Source organism: Primulina huaijiensis, chromosome 9 (assembly GCF_012295235.1).
Source record: "Primulina huaijiensis isolate GDHJ02 chromosome 9, ASM1229523v2, whole genome shotgun sequence".
Lineage (NCBI taxonomy): Eukaryota > Viridiplantae > Streptophyta > Magnoliopsida > Lamiales > Gesneriaceae > Primulina > Primulina huaijiensis.
This window is the reverse complement of record NC_133314.1, coordinates 5408822-5433921: the sequence shown is the minus strand read 5'-3', so window position 1 is coordinate 5433921 and position 25100 is coordinate 5408822. Positions and strand designations below refer to the sequence as shown.

At 34.3% G+C, this 25100-nt stretch overlaps 1 protein-coding gene across 1 annotated transcript; it reads left to right on the top strand.

The window, feature by feature from the left end:
- Positions 1–1837: 1837 nt before the first annotated feature.
- Positions 1838–7054, top strand: LOC140984486 (pentatricopeptide repeat-containing protein At1g73710). Its single transcript, XM_073451940.1, has 2 exons — positions 1838–5572; positions 5900–7054. Exon 1 carries the CDS (start codon positions 1898–1900, stop codon positions 4925–4927), a length of 3030 nt encoding a protein of 1009 aa, XP_073308041.1. The 5' UTR covers positions 1838–1897; the 3' UTR covers positions 4928–5572; positions 5900–7054.
- The last annotated feature ends 18046 nt before the right edge of the window (positions 7055–25100 follow it).

Here is a 25100-nt window from a genome sequence, read left to right as displayed (position 1 = left end):
CATAAAAGCACTTAATAAGTGTAAATTCTAAATTTAAATATTCGTTAAATTTATTAAATATTAAATTATATATTTAGAGAAAAATATAATATTTTTATTAAAATTTGTAATTTTATTATAATAAATAAATTTGATATATTTTTCTATATTTTTTATAAATAAAGTGTAGAATCTATAAATCAAATATCAAAACTATTATTTTTCATCTCATATTGCTGACTCATGAGCCTGTCAACGAACTTGTTTATGACCCAACGAGCTGAATATTTTAAAATTTGAGTTTCTTCGTTTATCTTCACGAACATCATTAAACGAGCTCAAAAGAGTTTTTATCGAATCGAGTTTCGAATAACTCACAAATAGCTTCTCATGTAATTACATTTGATTAAGTTTAGCTGATATTCAAAATCTGAAAAATCATCTAATTTCCCTACAAAATATTGTCTTTAAAGTAAATGACAAATCATCTTCTTACATACATCAGTTAATGTTATAATCTAGGGTCCCCTCGTTCCTCGTCGCACTATTTAAGTAGCTATTTGTTTTCTTGTCTTAGCTGAAAATTCTCCTGTTTTTACTGCGATAATTCCTTTTTGGTCCCAGCAAATCCATTGTACGTTCGGTTAATTATGTTTCAAATATTTTGCAACTTTTTTTCTTCTAGAAATGCAGTTTTGGGAAATAATTAGAAAATGTGTAGGATCAATTGTTTGTCGCTTTATCAAAAATTATAATTATCAATATTGCTCTCTGACTTATATATATACTTCTGTGTATCATATTTTTGGAAGAAATTATTTCTTCACCATAGATGTCATTTTATGTCATATAATTTTTTAAAAATTAATTTAAATGCATAATAACAAAATCTCTCTCATATATATGATTTAAATTTGAAAGTCTAAGTGTAGAAAATAAATATATTTACTAAATCAAATAAACAATTATTTAGAAAATAAAAATANAAAAAAAAAAAAAAAAAAAAAAAAAAAAAAAAAACCACAGAAAATTGTTATTTGGCATGAAAAGTGGAAAATTTGGGTCAACTTTTTCAATTTGGGTCGTTTTAGGATGAGCTCGACCCAACTAAAACTGATATTAAAAACTGGGTTGTGTGTTCGTTCTATGTCAAGCACGACTTTTACTGAAAATAATATTAAAAACGTAAGTGCGATTTCAAAAATATTTTAGTTGTTTGCAATCTCTGGGTCGAGTGCTCATTAATCTAAAACACAAACAGATTCAAGAAATATCGACCCTACAGACAATCACACAAAATTTGGTTTCTTTGGGTCGGGTTTTGATATTTGGGTCATGTCTCTTTAAAAGCAACCCAGGTTCATCAAAATGAGACCCAAATGATAGGACTTGCTCGGGTTTTGATAATGAGGGAATCGAATTTTAGAACACTGACATAATTTAAAAAAATAAATCTATTGTAATAACAATAAATTGAAAGGTTTGAACTTGTATGAATACATGATCTATTCCTTTTTCAACTCAATGTTGTAAGGTTTCATCTTCATTATTCTTGACGTAAGTTGAAAAACAAATAAGAGATGATGATTATTCTCGAATGCGATGGATTTGAAAATGGTGCTACATGGTGGTGAAAAACAAATAAGAGATGATGATTATTCTGGAATGCGATGGATTTGAAGAATAAGAAGAAACCGAGAAGATCCAAGAGATCAAGAAACTAATAGTTGATTCAAATTTGTACATTTTTTGTTTGGAATAAATATTATTTTGATTAAATTCTGTTTTAATTATATTTAGTTGTATATTTATGGTTAAACTGACTTTTAATCGTTAGTAACAAAATGATAAAATTCTCGCATTCCCTTCTTCTGAGTTTTAATCGTTACGATAAAATTTTCCTATTATTTTCCCCTGTATGTACGTATCGCTGGCCAAACTCCTTACAACGGGAGCGACTCAGAACATGAAGCTGCACACTTGCGGTAGTGCTTCTACTGACGTTGGATTCTCAACTCAAGCTCAGTGTAAGCTCCAACCTGCTCGTTTTCCTTTCTATGGTCAGCTTTTTCTTGGGTTTCAATCACACAATCATCTCCTATTTGGTACAAGTCTGTACGCGAACAAAAAGATTTCAATTATTGGCCACAAAACTGGGGGGTTTATGGGGTCTAAGCCTCTGGGTCATTCCAAGATTGCGGATTTTCCGAAGAACATACATAAAGGAAAGAATAATAAAAATTATGGAGGTATATTGCCGTCCATTTTGCGGTCTTTAGAGGCCGGGAGTGATGTTGAAAATACCCTTGAGTTGTACTATGGTAAGCTTAGTCCCAAAGAGCAAACCGTGATTCTGAAAGAACAACGCAGGTGGGACAAGGTTTTGAGGGTGTTTGAGTGGTTTAAGTCTCAGAAAGATTATACTCCCAATGTAATTCACTATAATGTGGTGCTTAGGGCGTTGGGTAGAGCTCAGAAATGGGATGATTTGAGGCGTTGTTGGATTGAGATGTCCAAAGCTGGAGTCTTTCCCACGAATAATACATTTGGAATGCTTGTCGATGTGTATGGAAAAGCAGGGTTGGTGAGGGAGGCCCTTTTATGGATCAAACATATGATTTCGAGAGGAATTCTCCCGGACGAAGTTACTATGTCTACAGTGATTAAGGTGTTGAAGGACGCAGAGGAATATGACAAGGCTGATAGGTTCTTCAAGGATTGGTGTGCAGGGAGGATTGAATTGGACGATCTTGATTTGGAAAATGTGGGTGATTGTCCTATTAGTGGGAAGGAGTTTTTGTTGACTGAGCTTTTTCGGACTGGTGGGAGGACACAGTCTCTCACAGATAAAAGCACATTGGAAAAGGATTGTTCTGTAAGAAAACCATGTCTTACTGCTACTTATAATACCCTCATAGACTTGTACGGAAAGGCCGGTCGCTTGGAAGATGCCGCCAATGTTTTTTCTGATATGTTGAATTCTGGTGTGGCACTGGATACATTTACTTTCAACACGATGATATTCATTTGTGGTAGTCAGGGTTATATGTCTGAGGCCGAGGCGTTGTTTAGTAAGATGGAGGAAATGGGGATTTTTCCAGATACAAAAACTTACAATATATTCATCTCCTTGTATGCTAATGTGGGGAACATTGATGCAGTTTTTTGGTGCTATAGAAAGATCAGGGAGGCTGGTCTTTTCCCTGATGACGTAACCCACAGGGCTTTTTTAAAAATTCTATGTGAAAGAAATATGGTTCAGGAGGTAGAGGCCGTGATCGAAGAAATGGAGAACTCGAAAATGCATATCAATGAGCACTCTGTCCCCATACTTGCAAAGATGTATGTTAATGAAGGATTAACTGAACGGGCAACTTTCGTGGTTGAGAAGTCCGAATTGTATGGTTGGTTGTCATCAAGGACATATGCTGCTATAATGGATGTATATGCAGAGAAGGGACTTTGGGGTGAAGCTGAGGCATTATTTTATGCTATAAGGGATGGTGGTAAACAGAAGGAAGTTTTGGAGTATAATGTCATGATGAAAGCCTATGGTAAAGCTGAACTATATGACAAAGCTATATCTCTCTTCAAGGGTATGAGAAATCAAGGAACATGGCCCGACGAGTGCACATATAACTCTCTAATACAAATGTTAGCTGGAGGTGATTTAGTGGATGAAGCAAGAAACCTTAAGACTGAAATGCAAGAAGCAGGCTTTAAGCCCTCTTGTTTAACCTTCTCTGCTATTATTGCTAGTCTCACAAAGAAGAATGGTCTCTCTGATGCAGTTTTTGAGTATCAAGAAATGCTTCGAGCTAATATAAAACCAAATGAAATTGTTTATGGGTTGTTAGTGGATGCTTTTGCCGAGGCTGGAAAATTTGAAGATGCCATTCACTATTTCAATGTCATGGAAGATTCTGGGATTCCAGCAAATCAAATAGTTTTGACCTCTATGATCAAGGCCTACAGTAAAATTGGGTCTGTAGAAGGAGCAAAACGGTTGTACGAGAGGATGAAAAAACTGGATGGGGGTCCTGATATTGTAGCATCCAATAGTATGCTTAATTTATATGCAGAATTGGGAATGGTGTCAGAAGCAGGGTCGCTATATAATTATTTACGAGAGAAAAATTATGCTGATGGGGTTACATTTGCGACCATGATGTATGTTTATAAAAACATGGGCATGCTTGATGAAGCCATTGAAGTTGCAGAGGAGATGAAACAGTCGGGTTTGTTGAGGGATTGTGTAACATTTAACAAAGTCATGGCATGCTATTCCACATATGGGAAGCTAGTTGAGTGTGGCGAATTGCTGCATGACATGTTAATGAATCATAAGATTTTTCCTGATGGGGGAACCTTTAAAGTGCTTTTTACTGTGTTAAAGAAGGGTGGCATTTCCGATGAAGCTGTGGAACAGCTCAAGTCATCTTATCAGGATGGGAGACCATTCGCCAAGCAAGCTGTGATAACCTCTGTTTTCTCTATAGTTGGGCTGCATGCATATGCTCTCGAATCCTGTGGAACTCTTAGAAAAGAAGACGTAGGCTTCAATTCCTTGGCGTACAATGCTGCAATCCGTGCTTATGTAGCATATGGGAAGACCGATGAAGCATTGAAAATGTTTATGAGAATGCAAGATGAGGGACTTGAGCCTGACATCGTTACTTTAATTAGTCTTGTTAATTGTTATGGAAAAGCTGGCTTGGTCGAAGGTATTAAGCGCATATATAGCCAATTAAAGTATGGAGCTATTGAGCCAAACGAATCCTTGTTCAAGGCAGTAATAGATGCTTACAAAAATTCCAATAGGCATGACCTTGCTGAATTGGTCTCTCAAGAGATGAGATTTGCTTTTGATACCCAACTATTTACAGATTCTGCTGTTGAAGATGCACCCAATGAACTAATGCATGAACAAACCGCACATGACATATGAAAAAGTTCGTGAAGATGTGGAAAATCACTGCGTAGCTGATACCAAGATTAATAAGTTTAATTTTGTAGGTCTTTAGAACTTAAAGAACCATGTGCACTCACTATAAATGTGATTGACACAGTGGAACATCAGAACTGTACACTTCAGGCGTACATATGTTCAAGTTTCTAGTGAAACCGGTGAATTTTTCATTGGCTGGACCAAAGATTGCTAATTTGATTCAGATCAGTATGAAGAAGTCTCTCTCTTTGTGACATGAATAATAGAATGGAAACTGGAAGATGTTAACTTTCTTGTAGATCTTGCAAGTTTTCTCAGATATTGAACAGAATTGTTGCATCTTAATTGAAGATCTGTTTGATTAAGTTTTATTAAAGAGTAGTAGAAGGAAGTGTGTAAATGTCAGGAATCCATACTGTTGAGTCTTTTCTTTGTTTTACTATTAAGGTCATGCTTCTTATTCTATTCTCTCAGTAAAGGATGCTTTTTAAGTTAAAGGATGAAAAAAATTAAGAAGAGGAACCGGGGAGACTGGAATCTAATACTAAAGGAAAGTTAGATTTAAAAGATGAAATGATAAATTGGAATCCTGGTTTTGGCTATTCTGACTGTACTATCCGAATCTATCGGATGGATGAACTTGAGGTACGTGGATTCATATTTTGAGTTTATTATTTTCTTCGAACTTGTTCTATAATTGTTGATACACACAAATCATGAGATTTAAATTTTGAAGCTCAGTTCAATGCTTATAAATATAGTCATTTGAGGCTGTTATTATTGTTTGTAATGAAACACGTCCTATTTACTAAATATATTTGGCCTTAGTGGCAGAACAGAAGGGGTGTTCGCAGGGGCCGTCAGTATCCTTCTGCCCTAAGTTTTCTTATAGATTTATATGCTTTTTTCTGTATTTAATATAATTCGCTCTTCCGCATGATTTTGGACTCTGCTACTGTGTTGCCTCTGAAGGACATTCGGTCATGTTATGCACCTGCATATACGACATAGGATGGGTATGGAACAAACTGGAAATCTATTTTACCTTTTTTAAATCTCTTAATTCAGATGCTGATTTCTGAGACGGCTGAGAAAGGTATAAAATTTTAAGTGTCAGTGGGTTAGTGAAACATTGTCAGTATATGTGTTCTTGTGAAATATTAACAGGTACTTCTTTACTTTGAAACAACAATTCTAGCATGTGTAACATCAGTTTCATGTTGCCTATTCGAGTCTTGAACTTGCTTTTTGTTTTGGATTATTTGATAAAAACTTGCCTATGGCTAGAAGAAAATTGGAAGGCTGAGATAGTTGTTTCGATTACAATACTTGTGATTTCTATGATTATGAACCTGATTAGATTCTTATGTGCTCAGAATGCTTGTTGCATGCATAGATTGGTGCCCTCCAAAAATTCAAAGATCATGCACTAATAAATTGATGACTATAATTCTCTGTAGCATCAAGGCTTATAAAATGGTATCAATTCAAGAATACATTTTGTTACAACCTGCTATTTATGATCATATCCCACATACTTTTTACACATCTGTGTGAAAAATTGATATACTTCAAGTTCCGATTAGTCCTTTCTCGCAGGACAAGCTCGTGTGGAGGCATTGGCCGAATGGGATCTTTAGTTCGAAGTAGTGCCTCAATCTTGTTTTATTCGTTAACATTTCATTTCCCCCTCTTTATGCTGAGATTTTCAGAATCCTGAAAGTGTGCCTTCTGCAAATTCCAAACTCTCACCTCTTCCTCGTGAACCTGCTGTCTACGATCGTGGGGATACAGTCGATACACGTCTTGATAGTTCCATGGTATGCCTTAAAATTTGTTAAATAATCTAGAGTTTGAGAGGTGGATATATATTGTTATTTATGAACTTGATCATTGAAAAATAATTACGAAAAAAATGTTATCGCCATGTTGTTCTAAGTAAGAATGATAATTCAGTCAAGTGTGCTGGCTATTTGAGGTTTGTTTATCATTTGTAGTTTTTATTCAGGCTATACTGAATTACCAATCAATTATTCACTGGTCTTATAATGCATTTTTGTCACATTGCATAGCAACAATTGTCTTTGCTGTGATTTGCGAATTTAGTGCATGGGTCGCATTACAATTTAAAATGTTTGAGTTGCAATAATATTATAAACTATAACTTTAAGTACATCGATAAGTACTTTATTGTGTAGTTTGTATCAGAAACAAGGTCATGTCGAATTGCGTAAGTTGCAAATTTGCGATATGGTGTAACTAGTGTGAAGGGATTGTCGGGATCAATAATCCACATTCTTTACCAAGCTGCTATGGTTAAATAAACATTGGCTCTTGCTTAGGTTTGAACTTCTTTTGGTGTGGCGTGTGCCTTAGATTTACAGATATGCCTTTGTTGATTGTTATTTTATGATAAAATGTATTTCAATAAATTTGTGAAAAAAATGATTTCAATATATCAAAATACAAAATGTTAAACGACATTAAGGGTGTTAATTCGGGTGGGTTGGGTGAGTTAGGTCGGGTTGAGCAATAGTACTATTCAAAAATCGCTTAACCCGAACTCGAGTCAACTCGAAAACACTCAATTCGAACTCGAACTCGAATCAACCCGATTAACCCGATTTCGAATTTTTTAAAAGAAAATTAAATAGAATTAAAAATAATAATAATATTTTAATTTAAACCCATAATAACAAAATCTCACTCATATATATGATTTAAATTTGAAAGTCTAATGGTAGAAAAATAAAATATATTTACTAAATCAAATAAACAATTATTTAGAAAATAAAAATATTCAAATTAAATATTAAATTATGAAAATTTATGATATAAATATACAATAAATATTTTTTCAGACATACAATATATAAAAATATAGGCAATATTTATTAATTATATTTTTTGTAAAAAAAATTTAAAAATTTCGGGTCAACTAAACTCAACTCAACTCGATCATTTTTTTCGGATCAATTATTGGGTCCAACACTATCTAACCCGAACCAGAAAACCCCAAACCCAAATATGATTTTTTTCGGGTTGAATCGTGTCGAGTTGGTGGGTCGTATCTGATTTTGACACCCCTAAACGACATTTAGAGTTATATCATTGCAAAAAAAATAAAAAGTACACAATTTAATATAAAATAATCTTCATGTCCAAAATAAATTTAAAATATATTAAATTATCGGAGCTAATGTACAGATAAAGAAATATGTAATTTGTTAAATTTTTATAAACATTTTAAAAATATATTGTAGCGTATTATCTACTTTTAATCATTGACTTGTAATTGTATTAATATATAATTTTAATGCTATAATATTGTTATTGTTGTGAATAATAGAGAATATAGAGAAAAGAGAATGATTTGGAATACTTTATTCATGATCTGAGACCTCCTTTTATAGAGCACATTTACAGGGAAACAAATCTTGTCTCAATAATCATCTATAATATTTTATCTATAACACTCCCCCTTAGATGATTATCGACTCAACAAATTATTTGCAAAAGATGTTGGGGCTCAAATGTTGCCTCGTTAAAAGCTTGTCAGTAAAACCCAATGGGAAAAATCTGAACGAAGGAAAAAGAGTACTACAATAGATACTCCTCCTGATCTCAATCATCTAAGATCCTTCAACTGGTGCATCCCTATCTTTTGCACCAATTTCTTGAATGTTGTGTTGGCAATGCCTTTGTGAATAAGTCGGCTACATTGTCACTTGAGCGAATTTGATGTACGTCAATATCACCATTTTCTTGAAACTCATGTATATAGAAGAACTTTGGTGAAATATGCTTTGTTCTATCAACTTTGATATAACCTCCTTTTAATTGTGCAATGCAAGCTGTATTATCTTCGAATATTATTGTCGGGCTATCTTTGGTTGTTGGCAACCCACACGATTCTTGAATATGTTGTGTCATGGATCTCAACCACACACACTCTCGACTTACTTCATGCCTTGCAATGATCTCAGAGTGATTTGAAGACGTCGCTGTTAAGGATTTCTTCACCGACTTCCATGATATAGCAGTGTCTCCTCGTGTAAACACATATCCTGTCTGTGATTTAGCTTTATGTGGATCAAAAAGATATCCTGCATCCGCATATCCAACTAAAGAAGATCGACTTTGATTTTGTCGAATAAAATAATATCATATCAGTTGTACAACGAAGGTAACGAAATATGTGTTTTACACCATTCCAATGTCTTCGGGTTGGACATGAGTTATATCTTGCTAAAAGATTAACAGAAAATGCTATATCTGGGCGAGTACAATTTGCGAGATATGATAGTGCACCAATCCCACTTAGATATGGTACTTTTGGACCAACGATTTTTCTCCATTTTCAAGTGGTTGAAAAGGATCTTTGTTAGCATCAAGTGATCGAACAAACATTGGTGATGCTAATGGGTGTGCCTTGTCCCTCTTGTAAATGTTCAATTTGCTTTTCGAGACAAAGTTTCGTCTTTCTTAAATCTTTCATCTCAAACTCATTTTTCAAGTAATTGGCAGTTTCAGTAAACTCTTCTGGAGTGCCAATAAGATTTAGATAATCAACATATACCGTCACAATTGCAAAACCCTTATTTGTTTTTTTTTTATAAAAACACATGGGCAAATAGCATTATTTGTATACTCTTCTTTCAGCAAATATTCACTAAGGCAATTGTACCACAAACGACCAGATTGCTTTAATCCATATAAAGACTTATGCAGTTTTATTGATAACATAGTNATCACTATCAAGTGAACCATAAAGATAAGCAGTTACCATGTCCACAAGTCGCATATCAAGATTTTCTGATATTGTTAAACTAATTAGAAATCGAAAAGTAGTGGCATCCATCACATGTGATTATGTTTCTTCATAGTCAATTCCTGGTCTCTGCGAGAAACCTTGGGCTACGAGTCGGGCCTTGTATATTATAATTTCATCATTTTCATTCATCTTTCATACAAAAACCCATTTGTATCCTACCGGAATTACATGTTCAGGTGTTCGAACTACAGGTCCAAACACTTTATGTTTTTCTAGTGAATCTAATTCAATTTGTATGGCCTTCTTCCATTTTGGCCAATCATCTCTTTGTTGACAACCCTTAATGGATTGTGGTTCTGGATCTTCATTATGTATGATGTCAAGGGCGACATTTAGGACAAAGACATTGTCAACAATTGTGTTATTTCGATCCAACAATTTTTGAGATGATATATAATTTGTTGAAATCTCATTATTTTCATGAGAATTTGATTCTTCAGGAATAATATTATCTAAGTATGGTTCATTGATTTATCTTATTGTATAATCCAATATTACTTCTTCTAGAGCTTTTGAATTTTCTTTCTCTTATATCTTTCTTTTTTGAGGTATAGTATCATTAGAACCAATTGATCGACCACGCTTTTGGCGTATTTTAGATTCATTTACAGGTTGAATAGTAGATGGTCCTACAGGGACATCAATTTTTACAGGGGAATTCTCTGCATGTATATGTGACTTTGTCACATTCTTTGTATTAAAAAAAAGCATCGGGCAGTTGATTTGCAATTCTTTGCAAATGAATGATACTTTCAACTTCTTGCTCACATTGATTATTTCGATGATCATAATGAGATAGTGTTTTCTCATTCCAACAAATTTTGTTTTTGTTCTTCGGGATACAACTTTATTTCTCCTAGATTTGGAAATTCTAACTCATCGAAGTGGCAATATGCAAATCTCGCAGTAAACAAGTCTCCTGTTAAAGGTTCTAAATATCTAATAATAGATGATGAATCATATCCCACATAAATCCCAAGTCTACGTTGTGGGCCCATTTTGGTTCGTTGTGTAGGTAGGAGAGGGACTTGTACTGCACAACCAAATACTTGAAGGTGAGAAACATCGAGCTCTCGACCATAAGCAAGTTGTAAGGGTGAGTATTGGTGATAATTAGTTGGCCTTATACGAATCAACGATGCAGCATGTATTATGGCATGACCCCACACAGATGAGGAAAATTTTGTTCTCATCAGCAGTGGTCTAGCACTTAACATCAAACACTTAATAAATTACTCTGCTAAGCCATTTTGTGTATGAACATGGGCAACCGAATGCTCAATTGAAATCCCTATTGACATACACTAGTCATTAAATGTCTGCGATTTAAATTCAGCAGCATTATCAAGGCGAATTTTCTTGATCGAATGATCTGGGAATTGAGCTCGTAATTTAATAATTTGCGCAAGTAATCTAGAAAAAGCTATATTTCGAGTTGAAAGCAAATTAACATGTGACCATCTATTAGACGCATCAATCAATACCATTAAGTATCGAAATGGTCCACATGGTGGGTGTATAGGCTCACAAATATCCCCATGAATTCTTTTCAAGAAGGTTGAGATTTCAACATCAACTTTTGTAGGAGAAGGTCTTATAATTAGTTTGTCATGTGAACAAGCTACATATGGATAATCATTGTGTAAAAGAATCTTCTGGTTCTTTAGAGGATGTCCATGTGAGTTAATTATTTTTATGCGCATCATTGTTGCCCCAAGGTGACCAAGTCGATCATGCCATAATTTGAAGCTTTGTTGGTCAACAACCTTCTAGTTTGTGACAATATTTGCTTCGACTTTTTTATTGTTGTAAAATACATTCCAGAATGGAGTGCACATAATTTTTCTTTTATCTGCTTCTGGCCAGATATCATAGATGTTATGCAAAGGTATTCAAAAGTACTTTCATTTAATGTTTCAATATGGTATCCATTTCGTCGGATATCTTTAAAGCTAAGCAAATTTCTACTGGATTTGCTAGCATATAGAGCATTTTCAATATATAGGCTTGTATCATTTGGTAAAATGATTTTTGCCTTTCCATTCCACATCTATAACGTTTTTTTCGTACACTTTGGAACTTTTCTCTTTTGCTTCTTCATTATTGGAATTCCACTGCTGGTGGCTTGTTTTTTGTTTCTTTCCATTTTTTGCTGATAGTATCTTCTTTGGCTACGTCCACGCCCACGTCCATGTTGACTTTCGTTGCATTTCCATATTCTTCAGGAAATGTAGTTCCATTTGCTTCAGGAAATGGTGTGGATCCAGTTGAGCGCATTTGATGATTTTTCATGAGCAGCTCATTGTTTGTTCAGCAACTAGTAAGCACGAGATGAGTTCAGTGTACTTTGAAATCCACGTTCACGATATTGCTGCTGCAGGAGCACGTTTGATGCATGAAAAGTGGAGAATGTTTTTTCTAACATGTCTTGATGGGTGACTTTCTTTCCACAAAGTATCAGTGTCGAACTAGTCTTGAATAATGCAGAGTTATAGTCACTTACGGACTTAAAATCTTGTAGCCGTAGGTGCATCCATTCATATCAGGCTCTTGGGAGAACTATAGTTCTCTGATGGTCATATCTTTCTTTTAGATTTTTCCAAAGCTCTCGTGGCTCTTTCACAGTGAGATATTCGACTTTCAATCTGTCATTGAGGTGATGACGAAGGAAAATGAGTGTCTTTGCACGATCTTGCTGGGACATTTCATGTCCTTCTTTGATTGTATCTCCTAAATTCATAGAGACAAGGTGGACCTCGGTATCCAAAATCCATGATAAATAATTTTTTTCAGTCTAGTCAAGTGCTTCAAATTCAAGTTTGGCAATGTTCGCCATTGCAACTTAAAAAAAATTTATATTAGAATTATGACATATATAGAGTAAAATTGTATTACTATCATTGAAAATAAATATTATAATAAATTATGCAAGGATAACACATGTTACCACTTCTACTATGCAATTTTGAAATTTTGCTATTCTATTTGTTAAATTAACATCAATGAACATAAAAAAAATAAATTATTTTATCTAACCATTATGTAATCTTCATTTGGGCATAAAAAAATATAAATACACATGATATCATGTAGTCTATCGAATTTGGTGTACATGGAGATGTGTTCAATTAATAATATGTATCTATGTCAAATTTCGAATTTTGACAAATAAATTACCTTGTTCGCCAAGTAACTACTAACATACGAGCCACTCAGTTTCAAAGTGACCAATTATATTAATTATAGTGTTATGATTGACTCAAAACTTGTCGTAAATCTATCAAATACTTGTATTCACACAATATTTTAGCGACATATTAATCATCAAAATTTGAATAATATAAATATTAAACAATCAAGCCAAGATATGATAAGAAAACTTGAATCAAAACAACAATACATTTATAATTTATATTGAATCAATATTATTCAAGAATATTGTTGAAACATATAACATTTATCTAAATTTTTCAGGAATATGATAACATTATATTTTATATCAATATTTTTCATAGATATTGATAGATCTTTATGATCTTAGATCAAGATTATTGGAGAATATTGATAAATCTTATACATTTATATTTTATTCATAGATCTATCAATATTATCAACATAAAGTTGTGTTGTGCTACTTCAGGAGCATCAATATAAATTTACAATTTGTGCTACTTCGTGAGCATCAATATTAAATCTAAAAGTTGTGCTTCTTAAGGAGCATCAATATTAAATCTAAAAGTTGTGCTTCTTCAGGAGCATCAATATAAATATATAATTTGCACTACTTCGAGAACATCAATATTAAATCTAATTATAATTTGTGCTACTTCGGGAGCATCAATATTAAATCTAAAAGTTGTGCTTCTTCAGGAGCATCAATATAAATATATAATTTGTGCTACTTCGAGAGCATCAATATTAAATCTAAATATTGTGCTTCTTCGAGAGCATCCATACAAGACTAAGAATAAATTTATAAATTTTACTTTGAAGAGCATTCGTGCTGATAACGTGTTGTGAATAATAGAGAATGTAGAGAAGGGAGAATGATTTGGAATACTTTATTCATGATCAGAGACCTCCTTTTATAGAACACATTTATAGGGAAACAAATCTTACCTCAATAATCATCTATAATATTTTATCTATAACAGTTATGCGGATATAGATGATTATGTAGATAGATTTTCTATTAAGATCTACAGATTTATATTCAACTATTGTATCAAATAAATGGGGGTTCTCAGTTATTAATAATAAAGTTCGGAGTCATACTCTGAACTTACATTTCTCTTATCTCTTCTCTTTTCTTATAAAATTAAATCTGTAAAATCTTATTAGCACAAATGTTTTTTTAGGTTCTTCTGAAGAGCGAAACTTGTTATTAAATATTTTTAATGTTATATTAATAGATGTCTTTGGTGTAGCACAATCTTATCATATTTTTTTTTTATGTTCCTGAAGTGATACAACATAATTTTACATTGATATTTAACAAGATCCAAGATCTATCTACAATATTCTTGAAGAATACTGATTTGAAATTTAGAAATCTAGCCATATTTGTGATTTATGATCTAACTAATGTCTACATTCATAAATAATATTAGACCTAGAATTTAAAGATTTAAGATGGATTTGTCAATATTTCTGAACAATATTGATATAATAGGTAAGATTGTCAATTTCCTGACATGAAAATCAGATATAAGATATGTCAATATTCCTAAAGAATATCAATCTTAAAATAGAATATATATCATTAATCATGAAGCATATTCATGAAAGATCAAATATCAATATATTTTTGAATAATATTAATTTTACAATTGATAATGTAGACAGATCTATCTATATTTTGAAGAATATTAGATCTATTATTTAAAATATGAATATAATTTTTATTCTTGAGAAATATTTGACCTTTAATTTAATATATATAACGTATTGAGATTCATGAATAATATTGATATAAGATATAAAATTAATCAATATCATCGAAAATCTTGATCTAAAATAAAAAAATTTGTCAATATCGCTAAAGATTATTTATCCACAATATAAGATTTGATCATATTCATGTATAATATGAACTAACATACAATATCTATTAATATTTTCGAAGAATATTGATATCAATATTTCTAAAAAATATTGATATAAAATCTACGATATTATCTATCAATATTTTGAAAACATTGGTGTCATGCAATACCATATAATATTTACTTGCACTTAAATCTAAAGTACGTCAGAAGCGTAGTCGACCAATAAATTCAAAAGATTTTGTACTCTAAAAGTATAAAAACTACAGAAGAAGTAATTTTAGATGATACAGTAAAAATGATTGATAAATCCAAATAATGTTATTCCTAAAATTAACAATCATATGTAAGAAATGATATTTCAACAAATTAATTGTTTTTATAAAAACTATGAGATCAAGGTAGTATTATTATTGATAATTATTTTGATATCAATGTATTTTTTATCAATATGAAAAATAATGAGTGCATAAAACTACAGTTTATAGATATTGGATATTGACATATGACAATATGGGCTAACCTCAAACCAAAACTATCAAAAGAACCTGAAGTCGATTATGAGAACATGGTTTCACTTGTACTGAATGTACTGACTGAATAGTGATATACACAGAAAAATACATGAATGATTTGAATTATAAAATGGAATTATATTCTACCTCCAAGATTATCTCTTCAATAAAACGACAAAAGTCATTATGATGATTAAAATAATCCAAACATATATGATTCATTCACATTAGTAGATACTACTGAAGTGTTTACTAAAACTGCCAAGTAATTAAAATACAAACATATCATGAAAGACTTGGAAAATATAAAATTTTCTTTTGAGCTATGAATTCGATATTTATAGAAAGATTATATGTTAATTGGTCATAATAGACAACGATGAAAATTACTTTTATATGTATATGTTACATCTATTAATGGTTGTTTTATAATGCTCAAAAGATTTTGGTCCTAAAGTATCATATATAAGCATAAATTGAAGATAATGTGACTGATCTTTGCATAAAAGCATTACCGATATTAAATTTTGAGAAAGTAGATCGCAAGATGAGGTAACAACTTAAAGATGTCAAGAGATGCTTGCAACATGGAGAATAGTTCAGACTATACTCTTTACATTTGTTTATGAATTTTCCCAAGCTGTTTTTCATAACAATGTTTTAATGAGACAGCTAGCAAGAAGTAAGAGATGTCGTACTCTTTTTCCTTCACTAAAATTTTGTCCACTTGGGTTTTTTCTAGTAAATTCTCATATAAATAGAAATTCTCAGTTATGAATAATATAGTTTAAAATCATACTCTAAACTCAAATTTCTCTCATTTTTTTTTTGTATTAAATCGAACTAGCTCAAGAGTGTGAAATTATCAGGTTTTACAAATTTAAAAGTTGCATAAAAATCTCGCACAATCTCAATATAGGCCGGACATATGACAGGAAGTACGGTTCCCACCCAATATTGTGAATCAACTCAAATACCTTTGTGTTAATTTTTAAAAACTCCAAGGTGAGGTGATGAATATACGTGTAGAGAATGATTTTTTTTTTTTTGTGGCACAATGCCCTATACTTATTCTTTTATATTTTCTTTGTGCAAGTTGATTGTCCATTCAAATCAGATTCGGAAGGTGGTAGGAGATTCATCTCTTTCCCCATTCTAGACCTTTTACACACATGTGAAGGTAGTTGGTTATGAGCTTGAGGTGATCCCGAAAAAGAGTTTGTGTAAGATCCAAAATATGATAACGTAATCCAACTGCATGCAAATCTAGGAAAAATGAAAAATGACTAATTAAATTATTTTAATTGCTTTTATTGAATATGGTAGGCATGTGTACATGATTAAAATGTGGTTTTGTAATTGAATGCAAAAAACTGTGTTTTTAAAGGGTATTCGAGACGCGATCGAGGAATCGAGACAGGGGACCATAAAAGAAAAATAGTTTTATTAAATGATTGTTTTTAATTATTTAATAGATGGTATAATTTAATGAATTTTTTTCGAAAATATGGTATTTTGAGGTGTTTTTACATGTCGAGTCGTATTTTAAACCAACAATCAATTTTTGATGAAAATATGGACTTTTTGGAGGCTCGGTTAATATTTTTGAAAAGCAACCTAAACAAAATATTTTAATTACCATCAAATGGGGCTAGTGGGCCTATAATACCCAAGTTATTGAGCCTAACTTGCTACACAATTATTTATATAAAATTGAAGCCTTCAAAAACGCTACCTACACACACAATAACACACGCACACCACATCAAAATAAACTAGAACTCCTAGGGCAGCAACAACATGCCACACACCACACATTTTTGAGGAGGAATTCACATAAGGTTTGAAGGAAAATTCAGCAAGGTCCTTCTTACATCGACGTCCTAGTATTGCAAATCGTTTTCGTGCGTAAAATACGCAAAGACACGTCTTAATCTTCCTTCAATCATCGTTCATACCATATTATATTTTTTGATATATATTTGCATGAAAAACATGATACACTTCTTTTATTTTCGTTTTTATGGCATAACATCAACAAAACAAGAGTTTTCATCTTTCAAAACTCTTGCTTATGATGCACAAAGGGGCTGCCATGATAGGGCTATGGGAAGGGATGTTTTTCAACATGTTTAAGAGTCCTTAGGTGCATGTTTTAAGGGCTGTACAGGTAGGGCAAAATATTGAACGAAAATTGGGATCAAAGGGGGCTAGGGTTTGTGTTTTGGGTCCTAGGAAGAAACATGCTATTATTTGTTGTAGGGACGTGATCATGGGCCCTAATGGGGTCTATTCATGGTCCTAGGTTGCTCAAGGGAAGGCTGGGGCGAATCCAAGTGCGGAAACGGAAAGCTAGGCTCGCGCGAGTCTAAGGATGGCACGGGTTTTAGGGTTGGGCTTGCATGGGTTGTAGAGCTGGTCTAGGAAGGTCTAAAGGGCTCGGTCAAGGTCCTAGGAGGGTTAGCTAGGATCTAGTTGGGTCAGCTAAGAGCTAGGAACGAAGGGGGGTGCATGGATTATAAGGCTAGGGTTTGGTCAATTAAGGGCAAAATTGTCCAGCAAGGTTCTAAGCTTGTTCTATGGTTCTAATTGGTTTGATTTGGGTTGTCTATGGGATGGTTGTGTGTTAATAAACTATGGTTCAAGTTTGAAAATTTTGTTTAAGTTTCGAGTCAACTTGGGTTAAAACCGAGGAGTACGTTTATGTTTTAAAACGAATCGAGAAATTAGTCGATGAGTGTAAGTTTATGTCTAAAAATATTTATGGGGGTATTTTAAGGTTTTATGTTAAGTTTGGATGAATTTGGATCGTCGTTTTAAGGTTTAAGAATAAATTGGGAAAGTTAAGGTTTCAGGAGCAAAACGGTCATTTTACACATGAAAATGTTAGACGTCCTGACAGTATCCTGAATGCTGTAATGAATGTTAAAATGTTTATTTTAAGTGTTTATGGAATTTTATAATGAAAATTTAATGCTAAAAGACGTGTTGCATGTTTGGTTTAAAAGAAAAATGATATATATTCGAAGCTTTGTTTAGGCACAATCTTGATGCAAAATGATCGAGTGATAGCTTATGCGTCTAGACAGTTGAAGATTCATGAGAAGAATTACCCAACTCACGACCTAGAATTTGCAGCAGTAGTATTTGCTCTCAAGATTTGGAGACATTACTTATATGGAGAGAAGTGCAAGATTTTCACTTATCATAAAAATTTGAAGTACTTCTTCACCCAAAAAATGTTGAACATGAGGCAACGAATATGTTTGGAGTTGGTAAAGGACTACGACTGCGATATTAGCTACCACTCAAGCAAAGCTAATGTAGTTGCGGATGTTTTGAGTAGAAAGATAGCAGTCATCACGCAATTGACAGTTCAAATACCATTGCAAGCGGAGATTCAGCGATTCGAGCTTGCAGTGTATGCTAGGAGCGAGGCTTCTAATTTTTCTACTATGACATTTCAGTCGACTTGAGGGATAGAATTCGCGAAGGTCAGTCTTCTGAGGAGCAGTTACAAAAATAGAGACTGAGAGATGAAGCTAAGGGTCGGAAGCTGTATTCTGAGGAGGATGACATAGTTCGATATCGAGATCAACTTTGGATTCCTATTGGTGATTCACTGAGAGAAGTTGTTATGAAGGAAGCTCGTAATACTCCGTACTGCATACATCCTGGGAGTACGAAGATGTACAAAGATCTACAGTTATTGTATTGGTGGCCAGGCATGAAGCAAGACATCTTGCGTTTTGTGTCCGAATGTTTGACATGCCACCAAGTTAAGGCAGAGCATTAGTGGCCAGTCGGAAAGCTTAAGCCACTTCCTATTCTCGAGTGGAAGTGGGAAAATATTACTATAGATTTTGTAGTGGGATTGCCAAGGACTATCAAGGGGTTCAATGCCATATGGGTGATAGTTGACCGTCTTACGAAATCAACGTATTTTCTACCTATTAAGATGACATTCATCATGACACGGTATGACGAGCTGTATATTCGAGTGATAGTCCGACTGCATGGGATTCCAGTGTCCATTGTTTCTGACAGAGATCTGAGATTCACATCGTCTTTCTAGAAGAGTCTACATGTGTCGATGGAGACGAAGTTGTTGTTTAGTACATCATTTCATTCTCAAACCGATGGATAGTCCAAAAGGATTATTCAAATTTTGGAGGATCTACTCTGAGCTTGTGTGATCGATTTCCAAGGAAGTTGGGAGCCGAAGTTTCATCTAGTGGAGTTCACCTATAACAACAGCTACCAATCGTCTATAGGAGTAGCTCCTTACGAGACACTCTATGGAAGGAAGTATAGATCACCCATACATTGAGACGAGGTTGGTGAAAGAGGAGAATTTGGTCTTGATCAAGGAACAGCGGAGCTAGTAGTCAAAATCCGAGATAGGATGAAAACTGCACAAAATCGACAAAAGAGCTACGCCGATAAGTGACGACGAGAACTAGAGTTTGTAGTTGGTGACTACGTATTTGTGAAAATAGCACATATGAAGGGTGTTATGAGGTTTGGCAAGAAAGACAAACTCATTCCGAGATTCATAGGGCCATTTGAAATTCTAGAGAACATTGGAACATTAGCCTATAGAGTGGCATTGCCATCAATGCTAGTTGGAGTGCATAACGTGTTCCACATCTTGATGCTGCGAAATTACATGTCAAATCCTTCACATGTACTGAATTATGAGCCTCTGCATTTGACCTCGAATATATCATATGAGGAAAGACCTATACAAGTTCTGGATAGGCAAGAAACAACGTTTCGAAACAAAGTTATTCAAACAGTCAAAGTCAACTGGCTAAATCACTCGGAGGAGGAAGTTATTCAAACAGTCAAAGTCAACTGGCTAAATCACTCGGAGGAGGAAGCTACTTGGGAAACCGAGAGGGCATGAGGAGTCGCTACCCGGAGTTATTCGGTAAGTTTTAATTTCGAGGACGAAATTTCATTTAAGAGAGGGAGGAATTGTAAGGTCCAAAATGCGATAACGTAATTCAACTGTATGCAAATCTAATGAAAATGGAAAATGGCTAATTAAATTATTTTAATTGCATTTATTGAATATGGTAGGCATGTGTACGTGGTTAAAATGTAGTTTTATACTTGAATGCTTAAAACTGTGTTTTTAAAAGGCATTCGAGACGCGATCGAGAAACCGAGACCGAGGACCATAAAAGAAAAATATTTTTATTAAATGATTATTTCTAATATATGGTATAATTTAATGACTATTTTCGAAAATGTGGTATTTTAATGTGCACTAGTCGTATTTTAAACCGAAAATCAATTTTTGATGAAAATAGGGAATTTTTGGAGGCTCGGTTAATATTTTCGAAAAGCAACCTAAACAAACTATTTTAATTGCCATCTAATGGGCCTAATGAGTCTATTATACCTAAGTTATTGGCCTATTTTTCTACACAATTATTTATATCAAATTGAAGCCTTCAAAAACCATACCTACACACACAATAACACACGCACACCACATAAAAATAAACTAGCACTCCTAGGGCAGTAACAACAGGCCACACACCACACATTTTTGAGGAAGAATTCACATAAGGCTTGAAGGAAAATTCAGCAAGGTCCTCCCCACGTCGACGTCCTCGTATTGCGAATCTTTTTTGTGCGTAAAATACGCAAAGGCACGCTTTAATATTCCTTCAATCATAGTTCATATCTTATTACATGTTTTGATACATATTTGCATGAAAAACACGATACACTTCTTTTATTTTCGTTTTTATGGCATAACATGAACAAAACTAGAGTTTTCATCTTTTAAAACTCTTGCTTATGATGCACAAAAGGACTGCCATGGTAAGGCTATGGGAAGAGATGTTTTTCAACATGTTTAAGGTTTCTTAGGTGCATGTTTTAAGGGCTGTACGTGTAGGGAAAAATATTGAACGAAAATTGGGATCAAAGGGGGCTAGGGTTTGCGTTTTGGGTCCTAGGAAGAAGGAGGCTGTTAGCTGATGTAGGTACGTGATCATGGGCCCTAATGGGGTCTATTCATGGTCCTAGGTGCCTCAAGAGAAGGTTGGGGCGGAGCCAAGGGTGGAAACGGGAAGCTAGGGTCGCGCGAGTCCAACGATGGCATGGGTTTTAGGGTTGTGCTTGCATGGGCTATAGAGCTGGTCTTGGAAGGGTCTAAGCGGCTTGGTCAAGGTCCTAGGTTGGTTAGCTAGGGTCTGGTTGGGTCGGCTAAGAGCTAGGAACAAAGGAGCGCGCATGGATTGTAAGGCTAGGGTTTGGTCAATTAAGGGCAAAATTTTCCAACAAGGTTCCAGGCTTGTTCTAAGGTTCTAAATGGTTTGATTTTGGCTGTATATAGGATGGTTGTGAGTTGATAAGCTACGATTCAAGTTTGGAAAAGTTTGGTTATGTTTCGAGTCAATTCAGGTTAAAACCGAGGAGTACGTTTAAGTTTTAAAAAGAATCGGGAAATTAGTCGAGGAGCATAAGTTTACATCTAAGAAATATTTATAGGTGTATTTTAAGGTGTTATGTTAAGTTTGGATGAATTTAAGGTCTAAAGATAAATTGGGAAAGTTAGGGTTTCAGGGGAAGTCATTTTACACCTGAAAAATGTTAGACGTTCTGTCAGTGCCCTGAATGTTGTAATGAATGTTAAAATGTTTATTTTAAATGTTTATGGAATTTTATGATGAAACGTTAATCCTAAAAAACGCGTTTCATACTTGGTTTAGAAGAAAAATGATATATATATGCACGAAATTTTATAAATGATGAAAATGATGAAAGGTTGAAGGAGGTTACTTGATTGTGATGTAACAGGATATGATTGGGGATATCGTGAGGGAAAAGACCCCCATAGGGAGCCTGTTTGTGGGAGAATGTCTCAGAGGAAGCCCAACGATCGTATTTCCATCGAAATGATATGATGATATGTAAGGTCAATGCTTAGTTGACGGGTGAGAGTGTCGCTGATGTCCCTGCTGCCTGGTACCATGGTTATACATAGATGGATCCATCGATCTACAGCTGAAACGAAATCACAATTAATGATCTGAATTCAATAAAAAGAAAACGTATACGTATATGATGAAAGAAAATGTTTATGATGAAATGTTTAAAGTTGTGCACATTCATGAAAATCTATTTTTAGTAAAATTATTTTACTGATACATGTGATTTTATATGTACTACTTGTTGTCATGATTAAAGTTTGCTGAGTCATTAAACTCACTAGGTGTGATCAATGCAAGTGAGCATGATTTTGATGGAGGACTTGATGGTTGAACTAGCTGGACTGAAGGTGCACATAACCCGAGGATCGTTGCTAGTTTTCCGCAATTATGTTTATGATTTAAGTTTACTTTGAAGATTTTTTAACTTATGATGCTTTTGAGATATGTCTGAGGTGTTAAGATGTTTATGCTTTATTTTGAAAAATGATAAATTTAGGTTTGGTTGACGATTTACGTTTTCATGTTTTGAATTGTGTTTTCAGGATTTTCAAACAATTAGTTGGGGAGGTTATTTTTAAACGGTGCAAAATATTTCTATATATATGTGTATGTGGTTCGGCCGAATGGTTTAAAGTAAAAAAAAAATTCTAGTATAATTTATATAAAAACGAGTAGTGGACGTTTCAATTTGGATTGCCAAATTTCTTTTTTGAATCAGTAGTTCCTCCACCCATCACAAGATGAATATTTCAACAACTAATCACAAACAATTCACAATCCCAATCCAAACAATCTTAGTAGCACGAAAGTAAATCAAGTTCTAACAGATAAGCAAATATCGACAATGCAAACTCAATCAATTGACTTAAAAGAGAAGGTGTAAGAGACATCACAGAGTTTTCATCGAGTGGTGGAACGGCAGTCACACTGATGATGAGCATCAGAACTAGACTGGTTGGTGGGTTGCAGACTGATGCTAAACGGCAGTCACTTTGATGATGAGCATCGGAACTAGACTAGGTGGTGGGTTGCAGACTGATGCTCTTGTGTTCGCGTGGTGGCAGAGTGATGGAGCTGCACTTGTCGTTCACGGATATGCTGGAGTCTATGAACTATGGTAGTTTTATGGTGCACTTGTTGCACTAAAAGAGGGTGCGATCGGCAATTTTGAAGGAGGTGGTGGTTTTGTGAGAAAATAGTAGCATGGACAATGGACTGCGGTTGGTTCGCCTGGCTTGACACGGCAAGGTGGTGGTCACGGTGCTGCACCGGTGGTTGCGCTCTGGTTGTCTACTTGTGAGAATATGGTGAGTGTGGTTGCTGCTGCGGTGGTGATGCTGTAAACAAATAGTGTAGGGTTGCGATGTGTTATGCAAACAGGGGTGCGCTAATGACGATTTGGATCATGGATAGGGGTGTTGCTGCTGCGGTGGTGGTGCTCGTGTTGTACCAGCTGTGTTATGTATCAGCTGTGTTGTGAAGATGAGACCATGGAAAGGTGGTCGTTGTGTGGTGTTGCACTATAGGCTGCGTGTGAAAATAAATAGAGAATGGTCGGGGTTATAGAGTAAAGAAAAAGGAAAATAAATAAAAAAAAATTGTTTGCCCTTGCTTCAATTTCAGAAGATGTATTCTTACAAGACGTGGACACGTCTTGATAGAAATAATCTACTGCATTGAGTGCGTTTTTTTTTAAAAAAAAATTATTTCAAAATATGTTTTTTTTACAAGGCATGCCACTACAATCACCACCAGCACACTACGTTTTGATAGAAATTGTGGGGACCCGGACGCTAATTCATTTCTTTAATCGTTATTAATATCAAATACACAATTAATTAATGTGGGACATAAAAAATTTTTTTTAAATGCAATGCGGAAACGTAATGTACATATAAATTTAAAAGTACAAGTCATGTACTAAATACATTTACTAGGTTCAACGACATATCAGTGCTGAATCATAATCTACTTCTAAGCCCGGATCTCCACACAAACTAGTCCTGACTCGTTCTCTTCTTGATCCCGATCCTGTCCCACCTGTTGTCATGCACACATACAAACAAGACAACAGCCGAATAACTCCGGTGAGAATTACATTCCCAGTATAAACCATGTATACATGCAATCATACAGACAATATAAAAGCGTATAACAGGCATTCATAACATGTATCAAAATCAGAAACATGAATCAAATATTCATCGCATGTATCAAAATCCGAAACATGAATCAATACCAATAATAAATCATATTCTAAAGATGTACCATAATCAAGAACATAATTCAATATCAAGCAATGAATCACTCTCCGTGATTCTCAGACTCAAACTCGACTCAGTCCTAATCTAGGGATCCCGATCTGAATAAGAACATACACCCACCTACACTCCCGATCGGGGTGGTGGTACGTTCTTATTCACGGACTTTGGCCCTTTCCATATCGAACATCAGTAATAGAAGCAACTCCAATTCTATCCACTTCGATATGACCAAACGTCCGATGTCCTAACCTATCCGTCAAAGACTATGGCACTTCCGCCATACACTATCATGTGACAAAGTGCAATGGGCCAATGACGATTCCTCACTATCCGGCCCTTCTGTCACAAGACCAATCATTTAATACCTGCTATCTATAAATCAATAGAACAAGCATATCAATTCATTCATTAATTGCCAATATCAATGCAATAAAATAAAGTATGTGATTTAGGGAAACTCGAGTCAAACCTCACTCGAGATGTGCAATTCCAACTCAACATTAATTTATACCTTTATCTTCTCCGTTTGACGAAGTCGAAGTCTCGAATTCAACTCTGTCCA